The sequence below is a fragment of the Neopelma chrysocephalum genome, unplaced genomic scaffold, assembly GCF_003984885.1.
Source record: "Neopelma chrysocephalum unplaced genomic scaffold, ASM398488v2 Primary Assembly neopelma1_336, whole genome shotgun sequence".
NCBI classification, from domain to species: domain Eukaryota; kingdom Metazoa; phylum Chordata; class Aves; order Passeriformes; family Pipridae; genus Neopelma; species Neopelma chrysocephalum.
The window spans coordinates 38,979-57,254 of record NW_020897999.1 but is presented as its reverse complement, the minus strand read 5'-3'; the positions used below and the strand labels follow the sequence as shown (position 1 = coordinate 57,254).

The 18,276-nt window shown below is 43.9% G+C and overlaps 1 protein-coding gene and 1 long non-coding RNA gene across 10 annotated transcripts in view; one reads left to right on the top strand and one right to left on the bottom strand.

The window, feature by feature from the left end:
- The window catches only part of CUNH8orf48 (chromosome unknown C8orf48 homolog), a 45,321-nt gene that overhangs the window by 13,354 nt on the left and 13,691 nt on the right, over positions 1-18,276 (top strand). For 4 of the 9 annotated variants that reach the window (XM_027705473.1, XM_027705472.1, XM_027705474.1 and 1 more), the window contains 3 exons: positions 116-348; positions 1,829-1,981; positions 3,061-3,145. In XM_027705473.1, coding sequence (XP_027561274.1) covers positions 116-348; positions 1,829-1,981; positions 3,061-3,145 — 471 coding nt within the window. Of the gene's footprint in view, positions 1-115; positions 349-1,828; positions 1,982-3,060; positions 3,156-4,586; positions 5,279-10,816; positions 11,728-12,553; positions 12,763-16,129; positions 16,275-18,276 lie in introns of those variants that run through there. The other 5 variants (XR_003537597.1, XR_003537598.1, XM_027705478.1 and 2 more) reach the window with 5 other exon arrangements.
- LOC113978500 lies at positions 8,754-17,936 on the bottom strand. Its single transcript, XR_003537599.1, has 2 exons — positions 17,563-17,936; positions 8,754-9,754 (listed from the first exon to the last, which is right to left on the bottom strand). It is a non-coding gene; the product is annotated as an uncharacterized LOC113978500 (long non-coding RNA).

Here is an 18,276-nt window from a genome sequence, read left to right as displayed (position 1 = left end):
AGATATATAGATATATAGATATATAGATATATAGATATATAGATATAGGAAGGAATTATTCTCTTTCCTTGATACAGTAATTGATGGTTTTGTTTTATTGACTTATGCCTGACAGAAATTCCTGAATTATTTGATGGAGAACTGGATGCGCTCAGGTCTTTTTGCACCAGGAAGATAAATGGGATGAACCAGCAGCTGAGCCCTGAGCAAGCAAACACGGGCAAGGCAAGGAAGCTGCAGGATGGAGTCCCAGCAGGGAAAACTGGGACAAGAGATGGGAACTGCATTGTTCCTGGTCGGCTGATGAACAGAATCCTCCTGGAAAACACCAGAGAGACTGTTAAACAGGTGAAAGCCAGGGAGATTTTGGCTAAAGCACTGAATAATAAAGCCATACCATGAGGATCAAATCAGGCAGAGCTTAGTGATGCCTCTCTCAGGCCTCTGAAAGAGCTTCTGGGTTGATACCCCAGGATTGATCTGTCTCCTTTCTTAGACACTCCTGCTAGTAAATAATCAAATCATCATCAGAAACTGGCTGCTGATAAAGTAATGCTTTGTGTGACTGAGCCAGGCTGGGATCATCAGTTATTGCACACCCAGTAAGCCATGAATCAGCAGAAGAAAAAGCCTTGTTTGCTGGTTATGTTGGTACTGGTTATTTATCAAATTATTCTGCATATCATTTGCTGTGAAGTCTTTGTGATTCCAGGATTAGAAGTATTGCAAAGGCAATCCCCCTGCTCCCAGCTTTCTTAGGTATTAGGCAATATTAAAGAACTAAAGCAGGTCCAATAAAATCTTGGTGACCTTAGTGCCTTGATTAAGAAACATCTGTATCACCTTTACCCAATTCCAAGTGCTTTTCTTTTTCACCAGCCCAGTGGGTTTTCCCACCACAGGATGGGCTTTTTGCCACAGCTCCTCCCCTCCCTCTCTAAAAGTAATTAAAGTAATACCATTTAAAATATTAGAAGTAATACTTTAAATTCAGTTTTGGTGTGAAAATTATTTCTGTTTAAATCTGTCTGTTTAAATTATTTTGAGATTTCAGCCATCTGCATTATTTTTTTCACTGTATTAAGGTTAACTCACCTTCCAAATTTTGTAGAATTTTTACTTCCTCTTTATTTGTCTTATATTAGAAAATATATTTTCTAAATATATTTGGTTTATATTAGAAAATGTATATTTTCTAAGAAAAGTAACTGCTCTGTCTGTTTGCTTCTGTCTTTACCTCCACACACATTTTTATGCAGAGAAGAAGTCAAGGAAGAAGAGGATAGAGAGGCTTGAGATATGACTTACCAGGATTGATTCCGCTGCTTTTGGAGCAACTTACTGTGTTTATGTAGCCAGATGGAATCAGTGTCAATGAAATCAGATAAAACTATTGATATTTCACAAAAGCACAAACACTGGGATTCATGTAATGCCATTAAATACTCTTAAGTTTTCATGGTGGATGAACTAACACAGGAGTTACTGAGTAGAACTGGTTATCTTCCCAAGAGAAACGTAGGATTTTGTTTTTATTCTGCCTCAGAGCTGCATATTTGAACTAATTGCTTCAGAGTTTATTTGCCTCTTAGAATTTGTGAAGAGAATCACAACCTCTGTGGTTGGCATTGGAGGCCTTGTGAACACTGCCAGCATAGGGACAAGCACGTCGAGATGATGGAGTTATTGCTGACTATGAAAGAATTTGCCTAAAAAGCCAGTTTTTGTCTTTAGACAGTCCCTCTATCTGTATTTTTATTGATTATTTTTAAGGAGTGGCCATTTCACTGGGACAGACATTGCTCATTGCACCAGTCTCTTCTTCCAGGTGACAGAAGCTCAAATCCATGAGGCTTCATCATGCCCTGACTGCCAGAAGAAGGAGGCAGAGCTGGCCAGGATTGCCTTTGTCAGGCAAAAAAAGGCTCTGATGGAAGGTGCTTTAATCCAAGAGAAACTGGAAGAACAGATTTACTCCAGAGTAAGCAAATATTGTAAAAACCTTTTGTTAAATAATGTTTTTCAGCATTCTGTAGGTACTGCAACTAAAGGATCTGTAAGGCAGATTTTCCCCTGATTGATGGCAGTGAGCTCAGAGTGACCTGAATGCAGTGCAAGTCAAAATAGAATTTGGCAATTAATAAAATGCTTTAGGACCAACATAGTGATCAAATCATCTGAGCCTGTCTGATTTATGGAAGCTGAAGGTCATTCCCAGGATGTCCTAAAATTGGTTCTGGGTCTCTCTTGTTTTTGCTTTCTGATGGGCCTTGCAAGACAAAAGGGTAAATAAATTGATGTGATAGTAGGTAACTGTGCCCATTCTGGTCTTCCTTGCTCATCCTTTGGTGTAGGAGTCTTGGAATAGGACCCTGAAAGATGTTATGGGGGCTGAGACCTTCCGGATACCCTGAGATTTCTTCTTGGAAAAACTGTTTTCTGTCTGTGCCAGTGTCACAAGGTTGAAGCTTTATGGGTAGGAAGTGCCTCTGGAGCAGATGGGAGGCAATGGAGCTGAAAGGTACAGAATTCCTTGGATCTCTCTGAAGGAAGAGCTCTTCTCTCCCTTCTTGAAAGGGAGTCAAATTGTTCCTGAGCAGTGAATGAGTAGTGCCTTCCTGAAGCTCTGGGATCTCTTCCTGTGTTTGTGAGCAAGGTGGGAGTTTTTGCTGTACCACACATTCCCTTTTTCCCCTAATACTTCCACTCTCCTGATTTTTGACTCTCACTCACTCTGTACCTAAGATTTAAGAACTTCAGTGTCAAGTGAAGCTTCACTTTTTTCCTCTTTGTTTTCCTCCGTGCTTCCCTCAAAGGCCATCTGCTTTTCCTTTTCCCTCCTTAGGGAAGAAACCTGCTTTAGGGAGCAGATCACTGACCATGAATTTTTAAACAGGACACTTTAAAACAGGACCCTTTAAAACCCCCCCAGCTTGTGCTGCTGAAGTGCTGCCCACCCAGCTGCTTTTGAGGGGCTGGATGGAGCTGCCAGTGGCAGGTCTGGGATAAAGGACATGAGAAATGCCAGGAATACAAATCCATGTTTTCTTTTTGTTTCAGGACATGCTCACACTTCTAGGAGAAGCCCTCAGAAGCTTTCCCAAACCTTCAGAGGATCCCAGGGCCTTGTGGCAAAGGCTGAAAGGTCAGAAAATGTAAGGCCTGAAAGTGGTAAAATGACTCAAGGACATAAAGAACTGGGAGAGTTGCACATGGAATACCAACTAATATGGATATAACCTGCTCTGGCAGTGATGAATTGGGTGGTGGTGTAATATTCCTGCAGGTGGAACCAGATATGTCCAGCATGTTGTGTCTGGGTACTGAGTCAACTCTTTATTCTTCCTAAATGCAAATGTTCGAATACATTGTAATCCATCTCTATATGTTTTTCAAATTACAGAAGCCAAGAGTTTCTATTATCAATCTGGCAAGTAATAAGTATTGTTTTTTGTAGGATTGCTGTGGGATTTCAGAGCAGCTCACAGCTGCTTCCATCCGTAAGAAAAATAAATGATTCCGTTTTTCAGGGCAGGGAGGTGTAATTACTGCATTTCAGCTCAATCTTTGCCCACTGTCTCATGTTAAATTGAAAGTGAGGGCCCCAGGTGGAGGAGAAAAAAAGCACGTTGCAAAGTAACTATAGAAAGCAGTAAAATGAAATGGGGTATTTATAGAAGTAAAATAATGAGACTATAACAGAATTTAATCAGCAAGACTGCGGATGGCAATGGGACGAGAAATTATAATAAATTAATCATGGAATCTGTATAGGAGACGTATCCAGGAGAGAAAAAACAACATGGATGAAAATTGGAATAAGATGCTGAATTATATTTTTGCCTTATTTTTTTTAATATACTTCGGAATTTGTTGTAATTTTTCAAGATGACAAAGTCACTGTCTTTGAAAGAATATATCTGGGGTTCAGGACACATGCAAATAAAATGGCTTTGTGCTGGGAATCTCAGTGGGTTGGACAATGAAATCATCTTCCTAGTGGCCTCAAAAGCCTTAAGCTGGTGTCTGGGCACAACTGCAGCCCACCTTTGTGATCAGTACTGGCAGCAAGAGCTCATCCCATCGCTCCTGCTGGGACCTTGTGGCCTTGTGTGACTCACAAAATTACTGCCTTTCATCAGTCTCCAGCTTCCTGACTTTCTGTGCATTCAGGTCTCTGGAAATCTTGAAGGGATATCCTTGCCTATGAACTCTCCCTGAATTTTTGTTACAAAGCAAAGAGGATTAAATCTTCCCGTTGCATTTGATTTTTTTCCATTTCGGGACAAGGACAACGCATTGTTGAAGTTGGGTTTGTATTTTCTCCCTGTGTAGTTTTTCCCTTCTGTGTGCTCTGTGTTTCTAAGAGTGCTTGAGGGCTGTTTAGCCTCTTGCTTTCCCTTCCCACAAATCAATGGAAAACCTGAAGAGAAGTGCTGGATATGGAGGTAGGTGTTGGCAGATTACATGGTTACCTGTGTAATGAATAAACTCTCCTGGTTTCTTCCTCTTCTTCTGTAATCCTCAGAAATCTTTAAATCCCTTCAATCTCCTGCCTTCCAATCTCCCAAACCTTTCCTTTTTAGATGCTCCATCTCTGTTCCTTATTTGCTTTGCTCTGCACTCCCTGTTTCTCCTAAGCCTTTGGAATTCTTCAGCCATCTACAAACATGAGGCAAAGGGCACCCAGTGTTCCAAGTGGAGTCTCATAAGGGCTGGCAGGTGAAAGAGCCGAATCCTCTGAAAATGTAGTTTTGTTGGTTTTGCCAATGAACACAGGTTTCATCCCTTAAAAAAAACCACAAAAAGGGAGCTCCAGGACTCTTCTTAAAAATGTAATCCATATATTTTGGTATTTTTCCTTTGATAGAAGCTTTGTAGAGATACTGAAATATTTCTTTGCAGCTCCCGTGGAGCTTTCCTGTAAATACACTAAACTGTGAGTTATTTGGGTTAGGAGTCTGACAACGTTTGTCTGTAGAATAGTTGTCATGCTCACACACAGTGACTGCACAGCTCTTGTTTGTTTGCATAAATGTTACAAACACAGCTCAGGTAACTCCTCTGAAAAATCAAAGCAGATTTTGCTGCTGCCTCTTGGATGCATTTCCTGCTGCTCCCTACACTTGTTTCATTTTTTTATCAAGGATGACTCCAAAATCTGAGTGTTTGCCTTCTGTTTTCTTGTAGCAGCTCTTAGGGATGTACTATGGAATGAATGATCCAGGCCTCTAAATAATTTATTTTATAGTCCTACAGCTTTTGAGGCTTGAGAGATCCAAAAACTCTGATGGAGAGGATGTGGTAAAGAGAGTAGATCATGTCTTTTCCTTTTTTTCCCCTCACAGGAGCTCCCCCCCCCCAGCAGCAGATTTTTCTTTTGATCCAAAGAAACACTCTAAAACTCTGATCAAGGAATATTGATTCATCTGCTGCCTTGTTTGTGCTTGCTGGGGTATAAAAGGACTGTGGTGGCTCAAGGGGGATTCATATGGAAAGCAGCTGTGGCTCAGCAACAAATCAATCTGCCTGGTAAAAATGCTTTGGAGCTTTGTCTTTCTGGCCTTCATGCTACACACAGTTGCATTATTTAATCTTCTGAATGATTGGTGATGTGAGTTTATTGCTCTGAACTTTGTGCAAATAGAAGTTTATCATATTTATATTATGTGTATGCTGATAACCACTTTTGTGATGTTATGCTTTATAACTGGCCCTTTGGATAAAGTTGTATTCTTCAAATTAAAATCAGTTTTCCTGTGGACTGCAGCAAGGGAATTTTCACTTCCATTTGTCCTTGCTTCTGCTATGAAAAAAATTAACCTGGCTGCCAGGCACAGTCATTCCTTAGTCTCATTTCTATCCATCTCTTGGGCCATCTCTTTGTATCTCCTCTAGGATAAACTTCCATCTCCATCCCAACAGGCTGCTAGCACAGGTCTGAATGGGAATGAAGGTCTAGTGTAATTAAGGTGCCTGGATCTGAGCTGGGAACAAAGGTAAATATATTCAAAGATGAACTGGTCTAGTGGAAGGTGTCCCTGCCCATGGCAGGGGTTGGAACTGGCTGAGCTTTAAGATCCCTCCCAACCCAAACCAGTCTGGGATTCTGGGATATTTAAATAATGATTTACAGCTACTGGGGGAATATGTCGTGGTCCCACTGGTCCAGTTTAGGATCATAGAATAGTTTGAGTTGGAAGGGACCTTCAAAAGCTCATCCAGTCCCACCCCCTGCCATGGGCAGGGACACCTCCCACTAGCCCAGGTTGCTCCAACCTGACCTTGGACACTTCCAGAGATGGGACAGCCACAGCTTCTCTGGGCAACCTGTGCCAGGGCCTCACCACCCTCATTGTAAAAACCTTCTTTCCTATATCTAACCTAAATCCACCTTCCTTCAGTTTAAAACCGTTATCCCTTGTCCTGAGGCAGCAGGTCCTGCTGGGAACTTTGCCCCCATCTTGTAGGCCCCCTTCAAGTGCTGAAAGGCCACAAGGATGTTTCTCCAGACTGAACAATCCCATCTCTCTCAGCGTTTCCTCACGGTAGAGGTTCTCCGGCTCTCCGACCATCTTCATGACTCCCTTACATTGATCTTGAACCTTTTCCCTGAAGTTTTACTAAAAACTGAAACGCTGCAGGCTGCCCCGGGGTCACTCCCTGACCTTCCATAAACCCATCTCCACTCCTGGCATTGGGCTGTGGGGAGAGCCAGGTGTTTTTGAATTCTGTTTTTTCCCATAGCCGGTTTGATCAGCTTCCAAGAAGAGGAGCTGAACCCTTTTACTCATATTGGGAGCTCGACAAAGAATTTTAAGCTGGTGGCACCAGGGACAAGGTTTTGCTGCTGGAAGGGTTCATGTTCCCAGTTCTTCTTCGGTAAAACCCCAGATGGCAGCTTTCAGGGCAGTTATCCCAAATCATCCATAGATCCTCCAGCAAGAGCTGGAGTGCTTCTAGCCCTGTATTTTTAAAGCGTTTTCACATATACTTGCCTTCTTCAAAGTGTAATTTTATTACCGCTCAGATTTTCAGAGAATGAGTTTTTATTGTCTCCCCTCAGTGAGACTGTGTGCGTGCAGATCACTCCCTGCACCAGGGCTGGTGTTCTGAATGCCACTGGCTTTAAAAAATGGGCTGGAATCTGGGCAAAACAGAGATTAATCTTATAAATACTACATTTGCATTGTTTTCATGTCTCTTTTTCCTCCACAACTGATTCTGCAGAATTTTGGCTGCACTGACAGGATCTGGATGGGGGAGTCTGGGACACGTGTTGGGGTGGATCCCTTATGTCTGTAAGGTACAAGGTCCTCCATCTTTCAAATGACCTATAGAATTGATCATGGGATTTTAAAAAAACCAAACATTTTCCTACTTCTGGGCATGGATATTCACTGCTTGTTTATTCATGTATTTATTTTGTAATAAAATAATACTGTTCTCACAGACTGGTGTGTATGACCCATAAATACCTTTGTAAAATATATCTGTAGCATGGAGCAGAATCTTTAGAATATTCTGTGAAAATTCATATTTTTAGTTGGTAGCACTTCCAGAACATTTACATCTTTCACCTTGACATTTTTAAATAGAACATTTGTTTTTGCCTACAGAAGTTTACAGCATCATCACAGTATTATAGCTTGTTTAAAAATACATACAGCATTACTGGTAATTGCAAGCAAGCTATATCCTTGAGCAGGGGGCTTGGTGGTAACTTTACATGGTTTCTACTTTGTAAAACAGTTACATCTATTAATATTACATCCATCACTTGGTTAGAAAATATGACTTATAGATGCTACTCACAATAAATCTGTCATTTCTTTCTGACATGATATTACAGGCTCTGCAAATAGAAACACACGGCTGTATGGTTGGTTTAAAAAGAATTAGAAGCCTAGTTAAAAAAAGGGTGGTGGGCTTGCCCTGCTCTTGGGAAATTGGGTTCCACTAGTGTTGGATGTCCTTGATCCACTTGTGGTTGGAATGCCACGAGCACCTCTCAGGAAATCCTGACTTAAATTTCAGGTTTGGTCCTGCTTGGAGTGTCACTGAAGACACAAGCAGTTCTTCAGGACCAGGCTGCTTCTCTGAGCATCTGGGAATTGGATTTACTCAAGACTCTAGTTGGATTTCAATCCCTTCAGCCCATGGTTACGTCAGTGCAAGACAACATAACTCCACTGGTTTGGATCAGTTGGTTTGCACTGACCAAAATCTGACTTTTTACCTTCCAGTGGATTTTTAAAAGAGTCTGAGCAGCAGATTTGAATTTACTGATTTAGTAATACAGAGAATAATGGTTAGAGTTGGGCAGGACCTTAAAGCTCATCTACTGCCACCCCCTGCCTTGGGCAGGGACACCTTCCACTAGCCCAGGTTGCTCCAACCTGGCCTTGGACACTTCCAGGGCTGGGGCAGCCACAGCTTCTCTGGGCAACCTGTGCCAGGGCCTCCCCACCCTCACAGCCAAGAATCACTGCCACAGGTTGCTCAGAGAGGTTGTGGAGAGATTAAAATGACAAAAGAGATTAGAAATAAATGATTGTGTTGGTTTTACTTTGCACAAATGAGGCTAAATATATAAATATATATATAGGTATAATAAAGCTGTAGGAAATCTCCAAACTGCTAACAACTCTTAGAAATTAGATAAAACAAGGATGTATTTGCTTGGAAATCTCATAGTTGCAGTACTTTCGTTATTTTCATTTCCAGGTAATTCAAGAGTTCTTCATGGTGGATCCTTTTTTTCCATTTTTTTTTTTATGAAACAAGTCCAGGTGTGCTTTGGCAAATGCTCTTTTCATGGTCTTTCTGATACTCCTCTTGTGCTTTCTGCAGTCTTTTCCCTCTGAGTTTCCACTTGTGGAAGCAGTAGGTTATTAGGGATGTCATTACCAAGGAGAAGATGATGGTCAGCACGACGATCAGCGCAATGGTGGACGACAGGGACCCCTCCAGCTGCTCACTCTCAGTGTCCCCTGTTGTATTTAATTTAGCAAAGTTTTCATAGTCTGGTGAGGCCAAAAGTGCAGGTCCAGGGACCTCTGTGAACTTGGGCCTCATTGGGATTCAGGAGCTGTTCTCAAAATTCCCAGAGAAGCAAAAACGATGATTCCCTTGGCACCTGTGTCATCCAGGAGATGGTTTTCTCCTCAGGTTCTCCAGGCATAGGTGAGATCAGAAGTGTTCTTTGTTTTGGAAGGCAGGGATTGCAGGAGTAACAGCCTGTGGCACAAAGTTTACAGCACAGCTCCTCTATATCCCAAGTCAGGAGGTCAGGAACGTGTTGTTTTCTTCACCAAGGGTCAGGAGAAAGCTCAGCCCAGTGCCAGTTTGGGATTCTTTGTGTTCTAGAGGAGAGAATTGGAGAAAATCAAATCAATATTCCAGTAACATTGTGGTGGCAGAGCTTATCCTTGGGCTTAAGGCACTGCAACAAGTGGACTTTTTATCTTAGGAATTGTTGCACTGAGAGGTGTTTCTTTTCTTCTCCAAGATATTCCCAAAAGAGGGTGAAATCAAAGGCAGGTTTTGTGACTTGTGTTTGCTCACACCACACACATGAACAAAATCAGCTGCAAACAGGAGCTCTCATGAAAAGGTTTAATTTCCCCTCCTCTCTGATATCTGCTCTCAGACAGGGATTGTCTGGAGAGGGTTTGGATTGGGGGTTTTTGTCCTCGTTATCCTGGACTTGGGGAGGTGCCCTCACTGCAAATCTGGAGCCTGGAAAAAGGCCCTGGGTGAAAAACGACACAGGATTATTGAAGAGCTCCCCTACAGGCACTGAGCTTTAATTTAGAATTTAAACCCCCTCCTCTCTCCTAATTCTGCTGGAATTTCAAACACATTTAAGTCATTTGGTTTTGATACGTGCTGTGTGTGACAAATACAAAATATTTCCTCATCTGAGCAGTTCTCAAGGGCTGCTCTGTCCTCCCCCTTCCCTCCCCTCATCCAAATCCCATTTCAGACTTAAATCTGAGGAGGAACAAGGCTGGGCTGCTCTTCATTCCTGCTTCCACTCAGGCTTTGGCCATGGGATATTTTACTTTGGGGAGGTCTAAGCACGTTCAGGGCTATTTATTTCAAATAACAGCTTGCTCTGAACCCCCTCCACCCTCCTCCCAAATGCTTGGAGGCCAAAATTAGGTTTCAGAGATCTTGGAAATGTTTGTTCAGAGATGCGGTGCAGTTGTAATTCCCCCTCTTTACAGAAATGTGAGGTTCATCCTACTCAGGCTAGCAGAGAACTGAGGGTCCCTCTTACTAATTAACAGCCCATTCTTGTTAGCAATAATGACTGTTTATGTAGATTAGCACTTTGTTGATGTTAGAGGATGTAAATAGCAATTCTTGCCAGTTTGGAACAATATGTTCCCAGAGTCAGAAATAAATGTGGATTTTACAGAAAGTTTGAAAATCACATTTTACTGTAAATTGAGGTGTTTGTGAAGCTGATTGAAAGTTCATTTCACATAAGGGACCAAGTGCAACGTGGCACATCTTTGATGAATGTCTACATGTTGCACTGCTGGCAAGTCATAGATCAGGAGGGGGTGACAGCAGAATATTTTAGTGTTCCTCGGCTACATATTCAACATCTTTCTCAAGTAGCCTAAAGAAAGAAACTGCAATAAAAGAACTTGAGAAACTGAGAAATGCCCCCTCTGATTTATGGAGCAGCCAAATGTCCACCACCCACATGGAAGTGCAGGAGGGTGGAATGTCTCAGTGCTAAGAGAAATCAAATCTTATCATACTTGCCTGAGCCTGTATCTCACTTCATCTGTATCCACAGCTATCAGATTCCTGTGGGGAAAATAAAATATGAAGGATCTAAAGTCATTAGGCAGCTGGTGCTGGACTGGACTGCTCAGGAAGGTGCAGGGATGTCATTTGTAACTCCATTTCTCCATCAGTTCAGATATGTGGATTTTCAAAATCAAAACAGGAATGCTTTTAAAATCTTAAATCTGCAAAGTTCTGCTTGTGCTCCAGCTGCATTTTGGGGTAGAAGCTGCTTGTATGGAGAAATCCCTTCAAAACAGTGTGTGAGGACTCTGTTGGTGGCTCTGCTGCAGCTGTGACAAACTGTGGGGTGCCACCACCACCTTCCACTCTGCCTTTGCTTCCTGAATGCTCCTTCCTGATGCTTGGACATGGATTGGTGACCCAGGATGGCAAGAAGGGTGAGAGAAACCTCAAAAACTGCAAACCATGGCTGCAGGGACCCACCTCCCGTGTCTGCAAGTGCCAAGAAGGAAGTTTTATGGGAGAACTCTTGCTTTTTCCTGGCAGTCAACATGCCTGGGTGTCAGTTGGAAGGGGAAGGGCTGTTTGGGTGAACAAGGAGTTCCTGACACAACTCCAACACGGAAAGGGATCATGCAGGGACAGTACTGGCTGATAATCCAGGTCATTGTGATTCCAGAGCTGGAGAGGTGGACACAGAGGAACCTCGGGAAGTTCAAACAGAGGATGTGCAAAGAAAAGGAAACTTTCCCTTAACCCACCCCCCCCCAAAAAGCATCCTTGTCCATGCTCTGATTTAATTCAAGCAGCAGAGAATAAATAATTCTTCCCTTTTGTTGGTTTTGTGTGAGTCATAATTCTTCAGTGTATTTGGCCTGAGCATTGCAAACATGCAAACCAGGATTTCAGGCCTGTGCACATTTAATTCCCATTAACATTTAATAAAATATGTTAGAAAGATTCAGGTATTGACAAAAATAATGGGAGTGATTTTTATTATTTTTTTTGGTCTGGAAATACTGATTTGTTAGAATATACTTGTTGTGAAAGCACATTAGAAAATCTGTAAGTTATATTTTTAAACCTTTTAATGAAATAGTGATGTTTTAGTTTGATACTTATATAAACTCAGGCTCTTGGTGTAGAACATGTCCTTGCCTAGGGATGGACTTCCCTACCCTGGCTCCTGTTTCCATGTCTTTTTGTTTTAGTACAACTCAGTATAAGGTGGGGAGGACAAAACCTGCTCCTTGTTTTCTAATACCCTTAGGACAGGCATTGTCTTTCCTTTTATTCTCCAGGCTTGACCTCTGTGCCTCTGAATACTCCAACAAAGGAGAGAGAAATAGATTTTTAAGGGGTTTTTTTTGTAGTTTTTGAGGGTGGAAAAATAAGAGTGGGTTGGATGCAATTTATGTGAGAGGAACAAAGCAAATTACAGTCACAAAAATCAGTGTCTCAAGATTAATTCAGGTTATTGGCACCTGTCAAAAACCTGAATTACTGAGAAGAGATAAGAATGTTCATCAACAGCTTTTTGATTTCACTGAGATTCCTCCCTTTTCATAAGGGCAGCCCTTGCCTCTGTTTGCCAGAGCCTTGGTAATAATGATGTTATTGGTGTTGTATTAAAGAGACTACTGATGATTTGCATTGGATCCCTAAAAAAATATGAAGTCAAAATAACATGTGGGAGATCAGACTTGTAGGAAGTTTTAATTGGACGTGGTCTGGGGGTTTATGTTGTTAGGATAACTCTGCTTTCGGATTCTGTGTTTCAAAGGAAGGAGTGAGTTTGGTGATTTCAGCTTCATCAGAAGGATGAAGGCCAGGAATCACATGAGCTCCTGCACCTTCCTTGTCAGTGGGAAGCTGATTTCTCATCCCTGACCTTTGAGGAACTCAGACTTCCTTTGGCTTCCTGATGCTGGAGATTAAGGATGTTTGATAAGGACCATAGAGGTTGATAAACCAGCAGCAAGTGAGAAAAAGGTACAGTACTCTTTCTCAGAGCAACACAAAAATATCTTCCCAAAGTTAAGGTGACTGACCCGAAACTATAAACCTGCTCCTTGTGAGTTAATATAAGAAATCTCTTCGATGTCAGTAGCAGGAGAGTCTTGTTTTCTGTCTCTGTGTGTCTCTCTCGTGTTGTCATCCCCACATTCTCTGTGCCAATGATGAATTACTTCTACCATTTATATAATCCTAAATATATATTGATTTTTTAATACAGTTTCAACCTTGCTTTCCTTTTGCCTTCAGTTTTCTTGTAAATCTCCCTGCTGCCTTTCAAATTGTCTCTTCCATTTTAATTGCATTAGGGAAGAATGTGGCTCCTTTTCTCTGAATTTGCATCTTTTTGATGTGAAAAACCTTTGGATGAAGGGTCTCCATCATGCTGGAAACCTGGAATGTAAATGGCTCTTCCTCCTCCTCCAGAGCTGGGGAGCAGCAGACAAAAGGCAGAGTGGGAGTGGGAACAAATGGGAGTCGGGACAAGGAGAAGGGAAGGAGAGGAGGAAGGAATGGGAGAAGGAGAAAAGGCTTTGTAAAACACGTAATGAGATTTTTAGCCTTGCTGCATCTTCTGTAAACTCCCATGTAAGAACAGAGGGTTTAGGAGTGTTTTAAATATGTACCTATTTACACAGAAATATTTATCTGCTTAAAGTGTTTTTTGAAATCTTAAGGTGGAAATCTTTCAGCCAGGCTTCCTCCTTCCTTGTAGGATCTCTATCCTTTGGGGTATGGCTTGTTCCAGAAAGACACTTCAGGGATATTTGCAGTGTCACCAGGTTTGTAGGTGTTAAACACCATAGATTTATCTGGAAAGTCCTCGAATCAAAAAACCTCCTTATGCCTTTTTCTTCTCTATTGTTTATCCCAAAACAAAAGAGGAAAAATTATCTGTATTAAGATTTTCACACGTGGTCATCCTTGGAAATGGAATTTGCGTAAGCCCCTTGTGATTACATCCAGTGCTATAACTGGCAGCTTAGATAAAGGTTTAAGCAAGTCAATTAATCTTTTAATGAAGTGTACAAAGTTCTAGCCCTGGTCTCTCACTTTAGTGAGTTTTAGACTAGTTTTATCCTGGTGAACAAGAGGACTCTGCTCTTAGCAGTTGTTCAGCCTGTTCTATCTTCATTACACTTGAGGTTTCCTTCTGCAAGAAGAGAAAAAAGGCTACCGGTTTTGGAAGCGCTTGTGAGAACTCATCCCAGCACTGGCCAGAGCCAGGAGCCAACAGAAAGTCCAGTTCCTATGAAAGGAACAGTATCTGAGGGGATCCTGATTTTCCTTGAAGCTCTGGGCTCGGAGAACTCTGAGGGATTTCTTCATGTGTGAGAAAACCAAGTCATTTTAGAGCAGAACCTGATCCCATCTTCCCTCTGCCTGGAAAGATACTGAGCAAAATAGCTTCTAGGATTCAAGGGGAAGTTTCAGGATGTACCACTGCTCAGGAATCTGTTTTTGGGTTCCAGCAGAACTCCTGTGGGCCAGAAACAGAAGATACTGTTTTCCTGGGCATTAACTTTACAGAGGACCCACATGGCGCTAATTCTGGTTTTAAGGTTTTAATTTTAATTCATTAATCCCTGAAGCATAAATTCATTGAAGCAACAGTGTTGTGTTTAGATTTGGGCTCTCTCTGAAGCTGATATTCATCCCTCTTGTTTTATTGGTGACTTGTGGTAGTATGACGTGTTAATTTAGTGTAACTGTGATTGATTAACAGAGCAGCTTTTTTGAGGTGTGATTACAGCCTGCCTGTAACTGCATATTTTGGCAGATCTTTGGGCTGTACAAAGCCCAAATCCTTATGGAAGTTACTGCTGCCTTTTACCAGGAACAAATTGCACATCAGTCATAGACGGAACACCTGATGAATTCCCTCCCGAAACCAGTGTCACTAAAAGGCACCTGTGATCCATGTTTTAGCCTTCTTGTCTATATAGTGAAAGTCTATTGTCCTGGAATTTTCTTATCCTGATCAGTGAAATTCTTGGATGACATTTTTACGGTAGCTTTTATTCAGTGCTCCCCATAGGTGTGTGGACTGAGGCTTAGCCATGTGCAGAAACATGTGAGGAAGAGACACTGAGGCTTATTCCTTTCACAGGCTTTTATTTAGGAAAGGGTTTGGATTTTTTTTTCCTTTGAAACTTGGGAAACAGTGCTGGATCAAAGTGCTGCTCTCTAAGCAGTTGAGCAGATCTGTTCCTTCATGGTGTTCACTTGGAAATAGGCTTCACTGCCTTTTAAAAACTCGGGTGAGACTGTTTTTCTCAAAGCAGCACCACCATTCCTCTTTTTGGAGGGAGGATTTTCCTGAGAAGCCGTTCCTGCTCAAGGAACGGGCTTAGATCATCAGCTAAAAAATGTCTCCTGTGAAATGGGGATTCTTTCTCCCTTTGAAACTGGTCTTTTTTCTGATTTAGTTCATATTCTTTTTTTTTATGCTGTTCTTCCCATACACCTTCCAAAATCGGGGCAGTGGCATCCTGTGATCACAGAGAGGCAACCTGGGAATTTTTCCCTTGGTCTGTATTTGAAATGTTATTCTGTGTAAATACAAGCCCTGGAGTGAGCAGTTCCCAAGCCTATACTGAACTTAAACCTGCTCAGTGATTTTTCCCTGTTTACCTGTTTTTAAGCTCAATTTGCCCCAATGCTCTGGTTAGTTTTTTGGAGCCACAACAAGGATTTACCAGTACAGGTACAGGTGGATGTTTAATTGTTCCCCTGAGTTAGAAAACTAAAGCTGATTAGAGGTGAATTCAAATGAACAAACCTAAAACCTAAACCCCCCCCTAAAATAGGATCAGTGGCCTCTTTATTCTCATTTACTGTGCAGGTGAAGGAGGGTTCTAATTCTGGGCTGATTGTAATAGGAATGAACAAATTAGATCTGGTTTTGTGTCCCCCTCCCTATTTAATCTCTCCTCTCCCTATTTCTCCTTCCCTACCACAAGCAAGGAAAGCAGTTACGAATGGGAGGCTCTGCAGCCTTTCTCTTGGATCTAAAATCTGCCAAGATTGAAACTCCTGCAGGAATAACATATTTTTTTTTAACTGGCCAAAGAGCAAAAGATTTTTTGAACATTCAAGTTTTTCATTCCACTCATTTTAAAACTCTTCTCCTTGCAGCCTGTTCCTGATGAACAGACACAGTCTAGAACTGCCATATATTCAGTATTCAGGGATTTTCACCTTTCAAATTATGCAAGGAAAATAATAAGTGAAAGGGTGGGAGGGAGCAGGGGCTGGGAGGGGGAGTGATGAATGTCAGTTTAGAGGCAGCTACTTTGTGTCTGTACATTTCTGGAATCAAATCCCATTTCTTTTCTCACAGCACAATCTGGGAATAGTCTCCTTGTGATTTGGGAGGTGTAGGATAGCAAGGAAGCACCTTCCCTCCTCCTCACTGCCCTCCTGTCCCAGTCTGAAGCCAGTACTGGTTTCTGTGTGGCTGAACTGTTGTGCAGTGAACTGATCCCAGCACAGAGGCTCAAGGATAGGTAAGGGGGGAGAAGGGAATGAAGACTTTAAGCAATCAGTGCTTGCTGCAGTGACTTTCCTTTTAGCTCCAAATCACATTCCAAATGGGAAAAGTTCAGTGAAATGCCTTTGAGAGATCCCAGGGCACTGCTGAACCCTGCCTGGGAGGGCATGGGATGGGGGCATCGTCTCTTTGGGGAGTGAGGAGTTCAGGAAGCACAGGGAGCAGGACAAGGTGTGGGATGGATGGGAAGGAATGGGGGGTCCTGGGAGCCCCGGTGGGGATGGAGAGGAGGATACACATCCCATGAGAGGAGGGGGAAGGTGGTTCCAGGGGCACCTTTGTGCCGGGAGCAGGATGATGTGGGTCTGTAGGAAGGGGCTGTGGGAAGTTGCACCCAGGGGAGGGGGGTCACACCTGGGACTAGAGGAGGACACCCAGGGGGGCCACGAGTGGCCCTGAGCCGGGCTGGGGGACAGCGGGATGGGCAGGCCAGCCCTGGAAGCTGCTCAGGGATGGTGCCAGTCCGGCACACTGGTACCTCAATGTGCAGTACCGTGCCGTGCCAGCCTCGCACACGGGTGTTACGGTGCTGTGCTGTGCCAGGTACTGTGCTGTGCAGTGTCGTGCCAGTCCTGCACACCAATACCGCTCCGTGCTGTGCCGTGCCAGCCCGTACACCGGCATCGCGCTGTGCTAGCCTGGCCCGGGGCTATCGCTGTGCCGTGCCGTGCCGTGCCAGCCTGTACATAGATACCACACTGCCCGGTGCCGTGCCGTGCCAGCCCGTAGACTGGTACCGTGCTGTGCCAGCCTGGCCTGGGGCTGTCGCTGTGCCGTGCCGTGCCAGCCCTGCACTCGGGTATCACGGTGCTGTGCCAGTCCTGCACGCTGGTACCACACTGAGCAGTGCCGTGCCGTGCCGTGCCAGCCCGTACGCTGGTACCGTGCCCTGCCAGCCCCAGCGCCGTGTGCCGGGTACGCCCGAGTGCCCGCCCGGGGGGCTGCGGGGGCCGGAGCAGCACCGCAGGATGCAGCGGAGCATTCCCGATCTCCCCCGTGCCCGGCCCGGGTGGCCCCGCTGCCGCAGGCGCTGCCCGTACTCGGGGAAAACGGGCTTTGCTGGGAATCGGTTCATCAGGCACATCCCTTGGGAAAGGGGCACACGGGGAAGGGAACAAACCTTCGGGCTGTGCCCATTAAAAAATTGCCCCCGCTGCCCCCTCCCTCCTCTGGTTCCCAGCGAGCCGCACAAAGGATCCATCGCAGCATCCACGCACACTCACCTGCTCCGGCCGCATCCTGCTCGGCTCGCTGGGCTCCTCCAGAGGGGCCAGCGGTGCTGGGAGCCCCAAGCCCCGCCGTGCTGGAGCCCCGAGCCCGGCCCGGCGCGGCCCCGGTGCGGCGGCGGTGCCGCAGCTGCGGAGGGGGGAAGAGCTCTGCACCCCCTCGGCAGCACTCTGAGCACAGCCAGATTTGTCAACTTTATTTAGGGGGAAGAACGGATCACATGGGGAGCTTCACCGAGCTGGGAGGAGCGTGTTAGTGCGGAATCAGGTCACTAACATAAAAACCCGGAGTTGGTCACAGACACCCACATTAATAGTGTCGGCATAAGCCGGGCTTAAAGGGCCGGCTGAGACAAAGGCAGAAGATGCTGATGGGAATGAAAGGCTTCTGTTTTCTTCCCTTATCTGTGTCATTACAGGGTACTTTCGTGCTCCTTTTATCGGGCGAGCTTTCCTAATCGAGTAAGGAGTAGAATGTGAAGGAAATGTTTTCAGCTTCCAAGTGCTTTTGGAGCACATTCGCCCTGCCTGTAGAGCATTTCTACAGCCTTTTTAAAAATACATTTCTGAGATGCTTTGTCTCTGTCCTACCGTGTTGTATCGATTTATTCCCAGAGAAAGAGATGCTACAGACCAGTTCCCAAACATTCCCGTGCCCACAGAAATAGTCCAGGTTGAATAATTCCCTCTGACTCCAATCTTTAATTTGCA